The following is a 14,037-nucleotide window of genomic DNA, read 5'->3' as shown; positions in this document are numbered from 1 at the left end:
TCAGCACATTCACCCTTCTACCATCCTTCAGAGGATGAGGAAAACTAAGCCAGAATAGTTTAAGGAATCAGATCAGTATATTGTTCAGTGGTTTTCTTTCATTTTCATTGTTTTCAGTAATACAAAGACTGCAGGTTTTGCACAATTCTATTTAAAGGTTCATTATAATTGCGATTGTCTGACACTGTTCACCTGTTACAGTTTTGATGTACACTAAATTCAACTTAAAATAAACTTAAATTTCAATAGCTGGGAAAATGTAGATGTTCTAAACCTTTTGACCGGGAGTGTAGTGTTATAAAACCCTGAAGCCTGGTAACTTTATTTTGAATATTAAACCTGAATCCTTCATTTTGAACACTTGAGAACTGAGAAACAATCAGTATTTTTCATTTAATTTATTTACAACATCCAGTGTATGGATTTTTTTGTTCTTTTCCAACACCTAACAATTTTGACTGGTTGTTTACATCAATTGAGAATTGCACTGTGTTAGTCATAGACTGATTGTTATATTTGGTGAAATGTTTCAGAGCAGAACTGGCTTTTGTATTTTTTTGTATTTAAAACATTTCTTTTTACATCACACTGTGAAGGTTTTGTTTGTTTACAATGTTATGTTTGTCTATTTAAAGCTGTTTGTGTCATTCAGCTAGCAGTCATCTGGTCATTTTTAGAATGTTCCTATGTAATTCTAAGCCACATGTGAGATGCTAAGAGCACTTTTGTTAAGACTGATCAAAATAAAATGCAAAAACTGTTTACTTCCCCGACTATTGATGCTTTCACACAATATTTACACAATGAGACGTTTTATCCTCCGGCTCCTATATGACTGACTGAAGTGGGTAAAGGAAATAAAACTCTACAAAAGACACCAGAGCTCCGCTCACACTGTTAATTGACATGTGATCTCTAGAAAGTGCAGTGCATAAACGCCACAGTGGCGAGTACTGAGCAACAAAGATGTCACCAAAACAAACTACTTGAAACACTCCTGAACTGTTCTGAAAACAAATGAGAAATGGATAACTGGAAGGAGATGAGGTGTAGGTGTAAAAAACACACACACAAAAGAGAATAGTTTAACGGGCTGTATTGATTTAACCTCTTTACAAAAAATATTTTGAAATATAAGGCCATGTTCAGACTAGGAGGCCAAATCTGAGTTGTGAACTTCAGTGACCTATTAATGATTCTATCCAGATTGGTTTTATATGAGTCTGGATGCTCCAAGTCTGATTTGTGTCACCTGTCCCAAACCACAAGGTCTGGACACACAGATCCAACTTGAAAATCAGATTTGTGGCAGTGCGGACACACTCCCAAATCAGATTTGGGAAACCAATCAATATAATGATGATTAATGACTTTAGCAGCAAATCGGATTTGCTTGTAATGTGAACATGGCCTAAGTCTGGTAAGTTCAGAAAATGACATCACTTTACTGCAATGCAGCCTTTCAAAATACAGCACTTATGCCAGATCACGATATCCAAGACGTTGGCTATGGAAAAGTTCTGTCAGCGCCTCTCTGACTCTCGTTGGCTGAACATCTGGTGGCCCTGCTTCCGCCACTCTGTCGTCCTGACGAGCAGATGGAGCAGGTTCCTCGTATGCCTCACCGTGCTTTTCACACAAGTTGTGGAGAGTGCAGCATGTACTTATGATGGTGGGGACCGCAGAGATGTCAACATCCAGGCGTTTCCCCAGGCACCTCCACCGCCCCTTCAGCCGGCCGAATGCACATTCCACTGTCATTCTAGCCCTGCTGTGTCGCTCGTTGAAGTACCTGCAGGGTTCATACAGACATTACAAGATGAAATTCAAGTACTTTATCAAACACTTTTTTTTTTCATTTTCAAGGACTTCACGCAAAGAAAATTCATTTTCAAATGTAAATTTGCCCCAACATCAAATTTGAATTGCGTGTGAATTAGTGTGCCTTAACCAAGTCTATTCTACTATCAATCCTGTGTGCTGGACGGGAAACTATTTGTCCCATGTCAATTTAAATATTGAGTTTTAATGCTGGTAAATGTCACGTATCAAAACAGCCACTGATGGTCACTGGACTATAAGGACCTTGTATGGACTCTGTACCTCTGCTCAGCTGTCAGGTTCCCTGTGTCAGTGTACCCTTTGAGCAGCCAGCTTCGCAGGGGGTACGCAGGGTCACCAAGCAGCATGATCGGTACATGGACATCATTGATCTCTTCAGTGTCCTTAGATGATGGAAATATAAGATTAGTCTTTTATTTTTATCAACATATGAACAAAAACAGTCAAGCTCAGACACGGGATGGGAAAACAAAGAAAAACACATACATATGATATCAACTATTGTTGTGGTGCTACCATCCATATAGGGTGCTTCTGTGCTTGTAGAGATGCTATCACCAAAATTCAACTTAAATATTAATTTAGGATCTCTGGGTATGGTCAAGCAAAGATAGGTGAGGCGGTCCTTTGCCAATTTGCCAAAGTCCACCCATTGTTACCCCATATTATGTTGTAACAAACTGCAATATGAAAATAACATAGCACATGCTCTCTGTCTCCAAATTGGGGAAGAGGGTGGCAGAAAAAAACTTACTCGTGGAAAAAGGTCCCCTCTCTCTGCCTTTGCGTAGATATTGGAGTTCCGAAGAACCCTGGCGTCGTGGACGCTTCCAGGCCATCCAATGTAGATGTTGGTGAAACTGTGAGGGAACATGTAATGAGTTGTCATACAAATATTTAATCTACTTTTTAGGCCAAATATTCAATTATCAATGAGAAGAGTACTAAAAAAATACACATGTAAATATACTCAATATGGTGTGTGTGTCCTGTGTGTGTGTGTGTGTGTGTGTGTGTGTGTGTGTGTGTGTGTGTGTATGTATGTACAGTATGTAGCCTATGTATAGATAGATGTGTGTATATATATATATATATATATATATATATATATATATATTATAGGCTTACCAGAACTTGTGATCTGCAACCCCCTGCAGAAGAACCGAATGCCAGCCTTTACGATTGAAGTAGTCAACATGATTGTCTTCAGGGGCAATGACAGGGATATGACTCCCGTCAATCGCTCCAGCGCACTGGGGGAAACCCCACTTCGTTCGGAAGCCTTGAAGAACCTCCCGGAGCTCATCTCCTTCAGGTAGCTTGATGTAGTCAGGCATGAGGACATGCTGCACTGCCTTGCTAAAGTCGTGGACAATTGCGCAAACAGAGGACTTTGCAATGCCAAACAGGTTAGCCAAGGTGCGGTAACCCTCCCCTGTTGCTAGCCAATACAGGCCGACTCCTACTCGCTTTCTCACGGAGATGGGTCGTCTGTAGTGAGTGTCTTGCCGTGAGAGTCTTGTGGAGAGGCGGTGACAGATGTAGTTGAAAGTAGCCCGTGACATCCTAAAATTTTTGATGAACTCCGTTTCAGTGTAGGCATGCACGTCACGGTCCCACCACTCCTGGCTTCGAGACCGCATCCACAAACTCCTCTGTACAGAAGTAGCAGCTATTGCTCCACAGAAAGCCACCATTAAGAGTTTTGCTCTCTTTCTCCTCCTCCTCCTCCTCGCTATCATCTGCTCCCGTATTCGCTGGCTTCCACTGGACAATAACTTGTAAATTAAACCGTGAACAACAGATGAAACAACATCGTCAGCTACCGCCATGTTTACTGCTGTCTTCTTCCGGGTTTACGTAGAACAGCAGTGCGCTGCGTGTGACGTTATTGTTGTTCTTCTGCGCATGCGGGTCACTTCATGTCCGTGATCTGTTCACACTGGAGTCTGATATGGGCCACTTTTAAAAAGTCTGTGTGAACAGCCACACACAAAAATCTGATGTGAGCAACAAGTCAGATTCAAGCACTAACTATGGCTGTGTGAACGTAGCCTAACTCATTTACCAACTGCTAAACCAATTCTGCTAAACTCCAAGCACATTTTCCTGCTTTAGACTCATCTTCCCATTCCATACCACACATTTCCTGCTTTAGACTCATCTTCCCATTCCATACCACACATTTTCCTGCTTTAGACTCATCTTCCCATTCCATACCACACATTTTCCTGCTTTAGACTCATCTTCCCATTCCATACCACACATTTCCTGCTTTAGACTCATCTTCCCATTCCATACCACACATTTTCCTGCTTTAGACACATCTTCCCATTCCATACCACACATCTTTCAGCTCACTAAACACAATTCTCCATATCTTGCACACTCTTCCTGATTTTCCACTCCTGATGTTCACTCAGAACACACTGCCAATCACATTCCTAAACTCCAAAGGCTGTTGTGCAATTTGCTCTTTGGGTATACAGTACATACAACAATATATGTCGATATTTCACATCCAACAGGTGAAACACTGAACATGCAAAGTCCTGATTCCACTGCTAAGGCATTCCTACAGTGTTTTCCATTCATAGTGTTTTCCATTTTGCACATCAGTGTTCAATGGTGTCTGTTTCCCCAAAAATCTAAGCACAAAACACTCGTGTTTTGTGTTTTTGTGTTTTGGGGAAGAATGTATTTGTATTGCATTCCATTCAGTTTGCTGTTGGGTCTGAGATACAGTATAATATTTTCTTTTTTACTACATTTCTGTTGCTTTATATTTGGGTATTTTACGAAAGGAGAAAATGCTAGCCTACAACATGAACATGCAAAGGTATAATTCTCCTGATCATTCATAAAGTGTTTTCCATTCATACTATAGTGTTTTCCATTTTGCACATCAGTGTTCAATGAGTGCTTGGAATGTCTACTCGTATGATGTATGTGTTTGAGTTTTGAGAGCAAAGTGTGCTTGTGCAAAGGAAGTATAGGATTTAGCATTTTGTGCTTGAGTTTTGAGGGCAAAGTGTGCTTGTAGTGTAGGATTTAGCATTTTGTGTGTGAGTCTTGAGATTTGTGTTTAGGATTTTGAGGGAGTGAGGTAGTGAATCAGGGAATATGTTTAAACAACCAGGAAAAACTGTAACTTCCGCGGGGTTACGCATTTTTGGGTGTCAGTGACGTCACGCTGATTCGTCCTATGGGAAAATAAATGGCCGATCGAAGCTCTTGGTGCGTAGCGTTTCGAAATAACGCTGGTGGCGTATGCCCAACCCGGAAGTGGGCTTGACTTTGGCTCTCCCGAAAGGGGGTAGTGCGCGTGCCGTGCGTACAAGCAGCCCTGCCCCTGTATCAAACGAAAAGCCACAGAATTATGGCTAAATATCCCACCTTCATCTGTAGGCTACAAGCGCTAGCAAAACACATAGCTTAGTAGCCTACTGGCTACTTCGGTGAAGGTGAAAGGAAACTGTGAGTAGCCTATGATAGGAAACCGTTTTGTTTCAAAAGGCAAAGGCGTGGTCGTCATTTTCCCATAATGCAAAGCGCATAGCCTATGTAGAAGTTTTAGCTGCCTATCTTTAGTCATATTTGCCACTTTCCCAAAACATTTCCGCGTCCTTCGTTAGACATGAATCACATGTTCCGATAAGACATTGTTATTTTGTTCTACTTTAAAAAGTTAGGCTAACTGTGGAACCCTAACCGAGGCTGGTAGCACGGAGAATGGGGTCGGGTCCTCGCGCGGTAATACGCCACCTGGGCTAAAGACAGTGATGCTTATGGGAGGTATGGGTGGTCGTCACGGGCAAGTTCAGAAACGGGCTTGATCAACCCGATCCTGTGTAATGGTAAATTATTGATCAAGTGTGTATTGATTGATTAATTATTAATTATGGCCCTTCTAAGATGTATTTTGTGAACTGTGTTTTTCAGCAATGCAGAAGATGTAAGTTTCTGTGAGAACATATGTCTTGTTTTGGGAAGTGTCTATGGGAATAGAGGTTCCTGTGGGAACCTGTGTCTTGTTGTGACTATAGACTGGATTTGTTATGTATTCCAGTGAACATCAGATTAGCTACATGGATGAATGGAAAGAACTGCCCCTCCACGAGAAGAGGGCGGGCATCGATAGTTTCAGTATATGATGTGAAGTAAACAATAATGCGGGGCTCTTGCATTGTCAAATGTAGACAAGAGGAGACCTCCGTGCACGGAGACAAGATTGTGGAAATAAAAAGACCTCCTGTGAACATTTAAAACGGATATGTCATTATTGATCAATCAGCAGGACATTGCAGTTGGATTTTTCCTCAACAACTTGGGGGCTCGTCCGGGATCTCACGACTGGGATGCGGACCTCTGGCATGTCGACTGGTGATAACCTCCTGTCAAAGTTGGACCTGAAAGCTCGATTAATGCTAAGAGAGCAGGAGTCGACATGCGGAGGAATGTAGCCCAGCGCTGTGATCTGCGGAACCTGGTGAGGCAAATACACACTGAATGCAATGTTGATTGATAGGTTTTATGTCAAATTGAGTAGCTGTGAAATTTAGAATAATGTTATACAATTGGTTCTAAAAATAGACAATTGTAACTACTGTTAAAAGCTGCAGGTCTGGGGGATTGTGTAGTGGAGAACGGATGTAACTTCTGCCTGGGCAATTCTTTGCCTTTGAGGGGAGTGCGGGGTCCTGGGGATGCCCGCGTGAGATAATATTAGATAAAACTCACTATCGCCGTTATCGGATATACTCACCGCCGAGAGGGTGAGGCGTTGCGTTAGGAAAACGGATGTAACTTCTGCCTGGGAAATCTTTTGCCTTTGAGGGGAGTGCGATGTGTCCTGGGGATGCTCGCGTGAGATAATATTAGATAAAACTCACTATTGCCGTAGCTTAGAGCGCACGCCTAAGGGAGCTTACTAGAGCCGACTCATATTTGGGCAAGATTTAGAGAAGAAAAAATCGGCCTGTTTGTCGACGGGCAAACAGTAAAGACGCAGGTTGAAAGGTACACTTGGCGTCGACGTAAGTTGAAAGGTATACTTAGCGTCTAAAAACTGCAGTAAGTGGAAAAAAAACACATACCCGGACCTGGGTTTTGCGAAAGGAGGTATAAATTATATGTGGATATAATAGAAGGGATACAATTACAAAGTCAAAGCATTGGGAAAATTCTTACCATTCATTTACAGAAAAAGAAAAAAAAAAAGAAAAGTTGTTTTCAAAAGGTCTCTTTCCTTTGAACAAAAAAAATGAAATAAAAAAAAGGGGAGAGTGTGGGTGAAACTGAGCAGTGAGGCTCATTGAGGAAGAAAAAAAAATGAAAAAAATGAATGGGAAATGAATGGGAAATGACTGAGATATGAATGAGAAATTTCCAAATGAGAAAAATGAGAGGAAGAAAAATCACAAAGTTCACAAACTAAACTTTTTGTTTTGGGGCTAAATGTTCAAGTTAAACTTTTTTGTGGGGCTAAACATTCAAATTGAACTTTTTGTTTTGGGATGCAAGCGTTAAACAGGGGCTAAACATTCAAATTCAACTTTTTATTTTGGGGCTTAAACGTTCATATGTGTGTAGATAAGCCGGCCGGCAGGGGACAAACAGGGTTGTTTATTTTGTTATGTGAATCCACAGTTATGTTTTATTTTAACCCATACCTGCCTACAAAAGAGGGATTGGTTGTTATTTTGTTTTTATTGGTAATATCACAAGGTATTGGTTTTGATTTCGCACACACAAACAAAACCACAGCTGTTTAGAGAAAGCTCACGAGGAGCTATGGGTTTGTATAAATATGGGTTTGTGTAAATACACACCAGGGAAAGCACATTTGTCTCAAGCAGACCTACACGCCACATTTAGAGGGAAATATAGACTGTATAAAAGTTATGGTCTAGGTGGTTTTGAAGAACCACAGAAAAACAACAGCAACACATTTATGAAGGGGAAAAGAAAGTATGTCTGCCAGAAGCAATACATACGGCCATACATATCATTTATTATGTGAGGAGTTTAATCTTTCGCTAGTGTCTCTTAATGTGTCTTAAAAGGTCTCAACCTGGAAATTGACCCGTGCCTCACCACCACCATGTAGCAGACTGAGAGTCAGCGCCAGGCTCAACTACACTGAAGACCACCAGCGGTCCAGGCTCCAGCCAGACGATCAACACTCCGGGCAGGCTTCAGCCAGGGAACCGGCAGCAGCATCCGTACCAGCAGCCACTACAGCCCTGAACACCGCAGCTAGCGGCCAGCAATGGGAGAGAGTAAAATCTCTCCCTCCCGTGTAAGTGTTTCACCACACCGGTGTGACGGCTACAGAAATGCATATGAGTGGTTTGCTTGCTGTAAAAGAATATATGACTGCCGTGGAGTTTTCGATTCATAGGCTTGGCCCGGAGGTTGACGCCACCTGGACAGTAACAGCGGAGAGGACTCAACGAAGCGAATCAAGACGGAGCGGAGAGGGTGTGAGGCGCTGGTCAATAGCAGGCGAGAGACTGACACGGCCGGAGACGCAAGCCAGTTGAGGGTGGAGGAGTTCACAGCAGAACTTCCTCCAAAGACACCAATTATGAGCAGATAAGTAATGACACACATGAACATTTGCATGTTACAGCTGTTTGACAAACCATTGTTTTAGTAAGAGAATCACACACTGTATACATTATGTACATGCAATGCACACAGAGCAAAAGTACTTTTTTGCATTAGTACAGTATTGTTTAATAGAAGTTATGTTTTTTTTTAGGAAAAGTGAGTGTTTAGCCTAGAAAACCCTTATTGCCAAGCGAAAAGGTAAATGTTTGTGAACACACTGAGATTTCTCTTCCCCCCCCCCGCTTCTCGGCCTGAAGCCTTGAAGCGCAGCACCCTCCAGATAACCACAGTGCATAGCGCACACACATTTCCCAAGAGGACTGAGAGAGGCAGAGAAAGTTAAAGGGTGTCTCTCTCTAAAAAATAAGTATATAGAAAAACTGCTAAATTAATTGACACATGCGTTATATAACGCATCTGTCAAAGGGGGTAAGCAGCTTTTGTTTTTGTGTCTGTTTTTTGTTTTGTTTTTAAGTTTTTGTTGTTGTGGTGTATGTGTTTTGTGTGCCTGTGTGACTGAGACAATCAGATGGACAAGCAGACTGAGATAAGCAGATTGGACAATCACCATGGGACGATCTCCAATGCCAGATGCTGAGATCCAGCCTCCCACATTCTCCACCAGCGCAATTAGCTTAGGCTTTCCACACACACACACACATGCGTGAGCTGGACCACAGACGGTTTCCCCATGACGAATCGGATGCAGAGAGTCGTATTTTGCGTGGTTTGTGTAAAAACTGTGATCATGTGTATTAAAAAAAGCGTTTTGGAGTCATGGGAGACAGGGGAGTGTGAACACAGTGTGAATGAGTGATGTTTGACGGTGAAAGGTGTGTGATCGTTGAAGGCAATGTTATTGTACACCAGTTAGACAGGAGAAAGGGGACTCCAGTGAGACTGGAGAGCGGAGAGGAGGACAAAGACTTGAGACATGACTTGGACTTGTAAAATAGACTAGATTGACCATTTGCATCAAAATTGGGTCGTGGGTTCAATTTCCCAGCCTCTGAGTGGGCTGCATGCCAAAGTGCACTTGGTGTGTAGCCTATGTCTGCCAGAGGTTTGGAAATCGTCAACAATTGTAGTAAGAAACCCGAAAAAAAAAAGAAGAAAAAAACATTTGTAGCCTGTGAGAATGTTTTTGTATGAAATGTGAATAGCGGCTTGCTGATATGAGTGGATAGTGGAGGACGAAGTGGGAGGCGGGCCAAAACGATTTAGTGACTTCGACTACCAGGATCCAACACCAGTGAACAGGAGCCAATTACCAGAAATGTGTAAACTGTGTTTTTAAGAAGAAAAAAATATGCCAAAAAGTGTGGAACAATAAAAAAGGCCATTGACCTCTGACACACTTCGTTTATGATATGAAATCTTGGGTAAATAATCATGCTTAATTTGATATTTAGCATCGCCAAGAGTTTGATTTGAGCAAATGATACATTGTAACATAAGTATGTATTAAGTATTAAGTAAGTAACCGAAATGAAGGACTTATTAATTGTGATTGTGAACACATAGGGAAATTTTAATCTATATAGATGTGTGAGATGATACATTTTTTTCTAACAAGTTAAGGATAATAGTTATGTTAGTTTTCTTTGACTGTGTTTGAACTTATAGTTTGTTATCAATAATTTATTTTTAATATTGATAATAATGATTTATTCTTATCAAAAGTGTGGAATTGTAATGGTAAATTATTGATCAAGTGTGTATTGATTGATTAATTATTAATTATGGCCCTTCTAAGATGTATTTTGTGAACTGTGTTTTTCAGCAATGCAGAAGATGTAAGTTTCTGTGAGAACATATGTCTTGTTTTGGGAAGTGTCTATGGGAATAGAGGTTCCTGTGGGAACCTGTGTCTTGTTGTGACTATAGACTGGATTTGTTATGTATTCCAGTGAACATCAGATTAGCTACATGGATGAATGGAAAGAACTGCCCCTCCACGAGAAGAGGGCGGGCATCGATAGTTTCAGTATATGATGTGAAGTAAACAATAATGCGGGGCTCTTGCATTGTCAAATGTAGACAAGAGGAGACCTCCGTGCACGGAGACAAGATTGTGGAAATAAAAAGACCTCCTGTGAACATTTAAAACGGATATGTCATTATTGATCAATCAGCAGGACATTGCAGTTGGATTTTTCCTCAACACCTGAATCCTGAGAAGATATATGAGGTCTCTGACATCCCACAAAGGTCTTTAAGGAGACCTGATGTACTGTCAAAAGAAAACTATAGCCTACAATAGAATCAGATCTATTTTTATTTCACATTTATTAATTGTTGTCTTTATTTAAAATGAGAGAAATTAAGAAAATAAAAGTTGTTGGACTGACCGACATTGATTTGGATTCCTTCTACAATATAATTTTTTTCCAATCACATTTGACTCCATGGATAGTAAAAGGTCTCTCAAGATGTGATCCAATCCTCCTTTGTGTGTGTGTGTGTGTGTGTGTGTGTGTGTGTGTGTGTGTGTGTGTGTGTGTGTGTGTGTGTGTGTGTGTGTGTGTGTGTGTGCGCGCGCATGCGCGTGTGTGCCCGGGTATGCCTGGGTAATGTAGTTAGTATATAATTATCTTTCTTTTGCCAGCCTGCAGGCCAGGGGATCTAATTGCAGTATTTCTCTGAAGGTCGGTGGGTGAGAGTGTCAGAGTTTTTTTTTTTTTTTAATACAATGTGTGTTTATTTTAATTTCAAGTTAAACCATCTACTATGTAGCCTATGCAAATAAGATAAACCATGATCGAGAGCGTCATGCAGCGGAGAGACTCCCCTCCCGGTCCATACTTCCAGGTCATCCCTGCGCAGTGGCAGTATCGTAGCCTATGAAGTTTATCTGAGGCGTGATTATTGCTGGTTGAAAACTTGACCCAATACCCCGCCGTGACGACTTGAAATATAGTCGGCATTGGCAATTTTTGAAGGTCTTTCCGGAGACCTGATGTACTGTCGAAAGAAATCTATAGGCTACTACTACAATGCAATCAGAATTCTAGTTTTTGTAATTTGTATCAGATTTGGTAATTTATGTCCTCATTTAAAATGGAAGAAATGAAGAAAATAAAACAATTTTAGTCCCGGGCTGGCTAGTAAATGTTAAATAACTAGGCTACTTACAACCAACCTATTAGACCAGTGGGTCTCAATTAACTTTTGTGGCTTCAGTTTGGCTTTCCCTGATTTCTGAATAAGTAGCTACTTGTCTCGCCTTTTACTAAAGATTTCCGTGGAGAGGAACATTATGAGTTTCAACTAATTTTTTGTGGAATAAAAAAAGCAGCACAGCAGCAGTATTAATGCCGACAGTCTATATAAGGCAACGCATTTTCCCCTTGGAGGGGATTACGTCATATCGTAGTCAAATGATAAATAGTCGGTTTAGGATTATTGAAAGAAATGTAGTAATTATTACAGTGCTTCTTCCACATTTCAGCCGCTGTGCGCATGACACAAGCAAGCAGCGATCCCCCTCTTTTCTTTGATCTTCTTGTGTGTCCACTGTCTTCTTCATTTGTTTGAGAATGTTGTATCTGACCGACATTGATTTAGATTCCTTCTACAATGTTATTTTTTTCCAGTCACATTTGACTCCATGGATAGTAAAAGGTCTCTCAAACAGCTGTGATATCAATCCCCCTTTGCGTGTGTGTGCGCATGCGCGTGTGTGCCCGGGTACGCCTGGGTAATGTAGTTAGTATATCATTATCTTTCTTTTGCCAGCCTGCAGGGGATCTTAATTGCAATATATCTCTGATTAAAGGTCGGGTGGGTTTGAGACTTGAGACTGTCAGAGGTTGGTTATTTTTTTATTATTAAAATGTGCGTTTATTTTAATTTAAGTAATCTACTACTGTATGCAAATAAGAGAAACCATGACGAAGAGCGTCATGCAGCGGAGAGACTCCCCTCCCGGTCCTACTTCGAGCTCATCCCTGCGCAGTGGCAGTATCGTAGCCTATGAAGTTTATCTGAGGCGTGATTATTGCTGGTTGAAAACTTTACCCAATACCCCGCCATGACGACTTGAAATATAGTCGGCATTGGCAATTTTTGAAGGTCTTTACGGAGACCTGATGTACTGTCGAAAGAAATCTATACAATCAAATTTGAACTTGTTTCCTTGATCACATTTGCTAATTGTTGCATTTATTTAAAATGGGAGAAATGAAGAAAATAAAACAACTTTATCGTGCATTCCTTTATAACTGGGGACTGGTAATCTTACGACTTCAAAGGTAATGAGCTGGGCGGTGACGTCATCAGAGCTGGTATTTCCCATTCCAAACTCGTAGGAGTCTCAGCAGCCCCAACCTCAAAAATCCACGATGGCTGCGCCGCGCAACAACAGTAGTAGTAATCGTAGTAATATTGTTTAGCACTTTTGTTTTTTTGTGTCTCATTAAATCAGCTGTACACACAGCACTGCCTAACTTCTATCTGTGTGGACATGAGGCTGCAGTGTTTGTATGCGCAAAATGCCATGTTGTCAATTGTTATTAACAATGGCTAGCCTGGCTAGCGACTGGATCTGACCAATGAACAGCGAACCTCCCAGCTCAAGTTTTCTGCAATTGGAACACTAACAAAACGGATGTGATGTCATTTAGCCTCCACATCCCAGTTATTTTGTGATAAAGGAACGCACGATTTGTCCTGGGCTGGCTAGTAAATGTTAAATAAATACTTACAACCTATGAGACCAGTGGGTCTCAATTAACTTTTGTGGCTTCAGTTTGGCTTTCCCTGATTTCTGAATAAGTAGCTACTTGGAAAGAATGACAAATGTTGTAGTGGGGCTAAATTTTTCTTAGAAAACTGCAAGAGAAAACTATAGTATGATGTAATGAATGAATGATAACCCACATTTGAAGAATATAACATTACATAGTAGCTTATAGTGTAGGCTGCTGGCTGGCTGTCAAAAAGTTACTGTGCTCTGCAATTAGATGTCAACATGGTGGGTACACTGGGAATTGCACATAATCAGAGAAGAGAAGTAATCGGGAGTACATACATAGTAATGACATAGAGGGAAACCCCAGAGGGCGCTATAGCCTAGGAAAAGCAGAGAGAAAATATTGCACACTCATGATTCTTGACTTGACTTTCTTTGTTTATTTGAGAGGGCCAGCAATGAACAAAGCATACAAAGACAGGTCATAGAGTCAAGCTTAGGATGCAGTGTATTTCTGTGTCATTTCATAAATATTGGCATATTTTCCACATTTCGATAAATATATAATCAGTGTTGTGATTATGTGGCAACAGAAAACGTTCATAAAAAAAACAAAACCACAAAAATTCAAGTCGGTCAAAAATAGAATACAGAACATCAGTTCAGTTTCCATATACTGATGTCTCAACTCTTGACAGTTTATATTGTGTGTGTGTGTGTGTGCGTGTGTTTGTGTGTGTGTGTGTGTGCGTGTGCGTGTTTATGTATGTGTGTATGTGTGAGTGTGTGATGTGTGTGTGTGTGTGTGTGTGTGTGTGTGTGTGTGTGTTGGCGACAGACAGGAGTCCCAGTTATTTAAGGCTCACTAGATGAACATGCTGGGACTG

General features: G+C 41.0%; 2 protein-coding genes across 2 annotated transcripts in view; both read right to left on the bottom strand.

Annotated features, from left to right (window-relative positions):
• Nucleotides 1-1,156: 1,156 nt before the first annotated feature.
• On the bottom strand, nucleotides 1,157-3,596 carry LOC310794699 (uncharacterized protein). Its single transcript, XM_083656706.1, has 4 exons — nucleotides 2,971-3,596; nucleotides 2,597-2,702; nucleotides 2,104-2,225; nucleotides 1,157-1,792 (listed from the first exon to the last, which is right to left on the bottom strand). Exons 1-4 carry the CDS (start codon nucleotides 3,582-3,584, stop codon nucleotides 1,477-1,479), a joined length of 1,158 nt encoding a protein of 385 aa, XP_083512832.1. The 5' UTR covers nucleotides 3,585-3,596; the 3' UTR covers nucleotides 1,157-1,476.
• A 9,821-nt stretch (nucleotides 3,597-13,417) lies between these two features.
• Nucleotides 13,418-14,037, bottom strand: part of slc26a6.2 (solute carrier family 26 member 6, tandem duplicate 2) — a gene marked incomplete at both ends in the record, with an annotated part of 27,596 nt that continues 26,976 nt past the window's right edge. Inside the window, 1 exon segment of the mRNA XM_083656494.1 lies at nucleotides 13,418-13,441. Coding sequence (XP_083512620.1) covers nucleotides 13,418-13,441 — 24 coding nt within the window.

This window comes from Poromitra crassiceps (genome assembly GCF_964638095.1).
Source record: "Poromitra crassiceps genome assembly, chromosome: 20".
In the NCBI taxonomy this organism is placed as follows: Eukaryota; Metazoa; Chordata; class Actinopteri; order Beryciformes; family Melamphaidae; genus Poromitra; species Poromitra crassiceps.
The sequence above is the reverse complement of the archived record's forward strand: the minus strand, read 5'-3'. Positions and strand labels throughout refer to the sequence as shown.

What these genes read in the sequence shown, in the direction of transcription:
- LOC310794699 (XM_083656706.1), bottom strand. Translation starts at nt 3,584, where the DNA reads ATGATAGCGAGGAGGAGGAGGAGGAGAAAGAGAGCAAAACTCTTAATG. An exon ending in GTTGCAGATCACAAGTTCTG is followed by an intron (nt 2,703 to 2,970) that starts GTAAGCCTATAA and finishes GTTCCCTCACAG; the next exon opens with TTTCACCAACATCTACATTG. An exon ending in GAGGGGACCTTTTTCCACGA is followed by an intron (nt 2,226 to 2,596) that starts GTAAGTTTTTTT and finishes CCATCATCTAAG; the next exon opens with GACACTGAAGAGATCAATGA.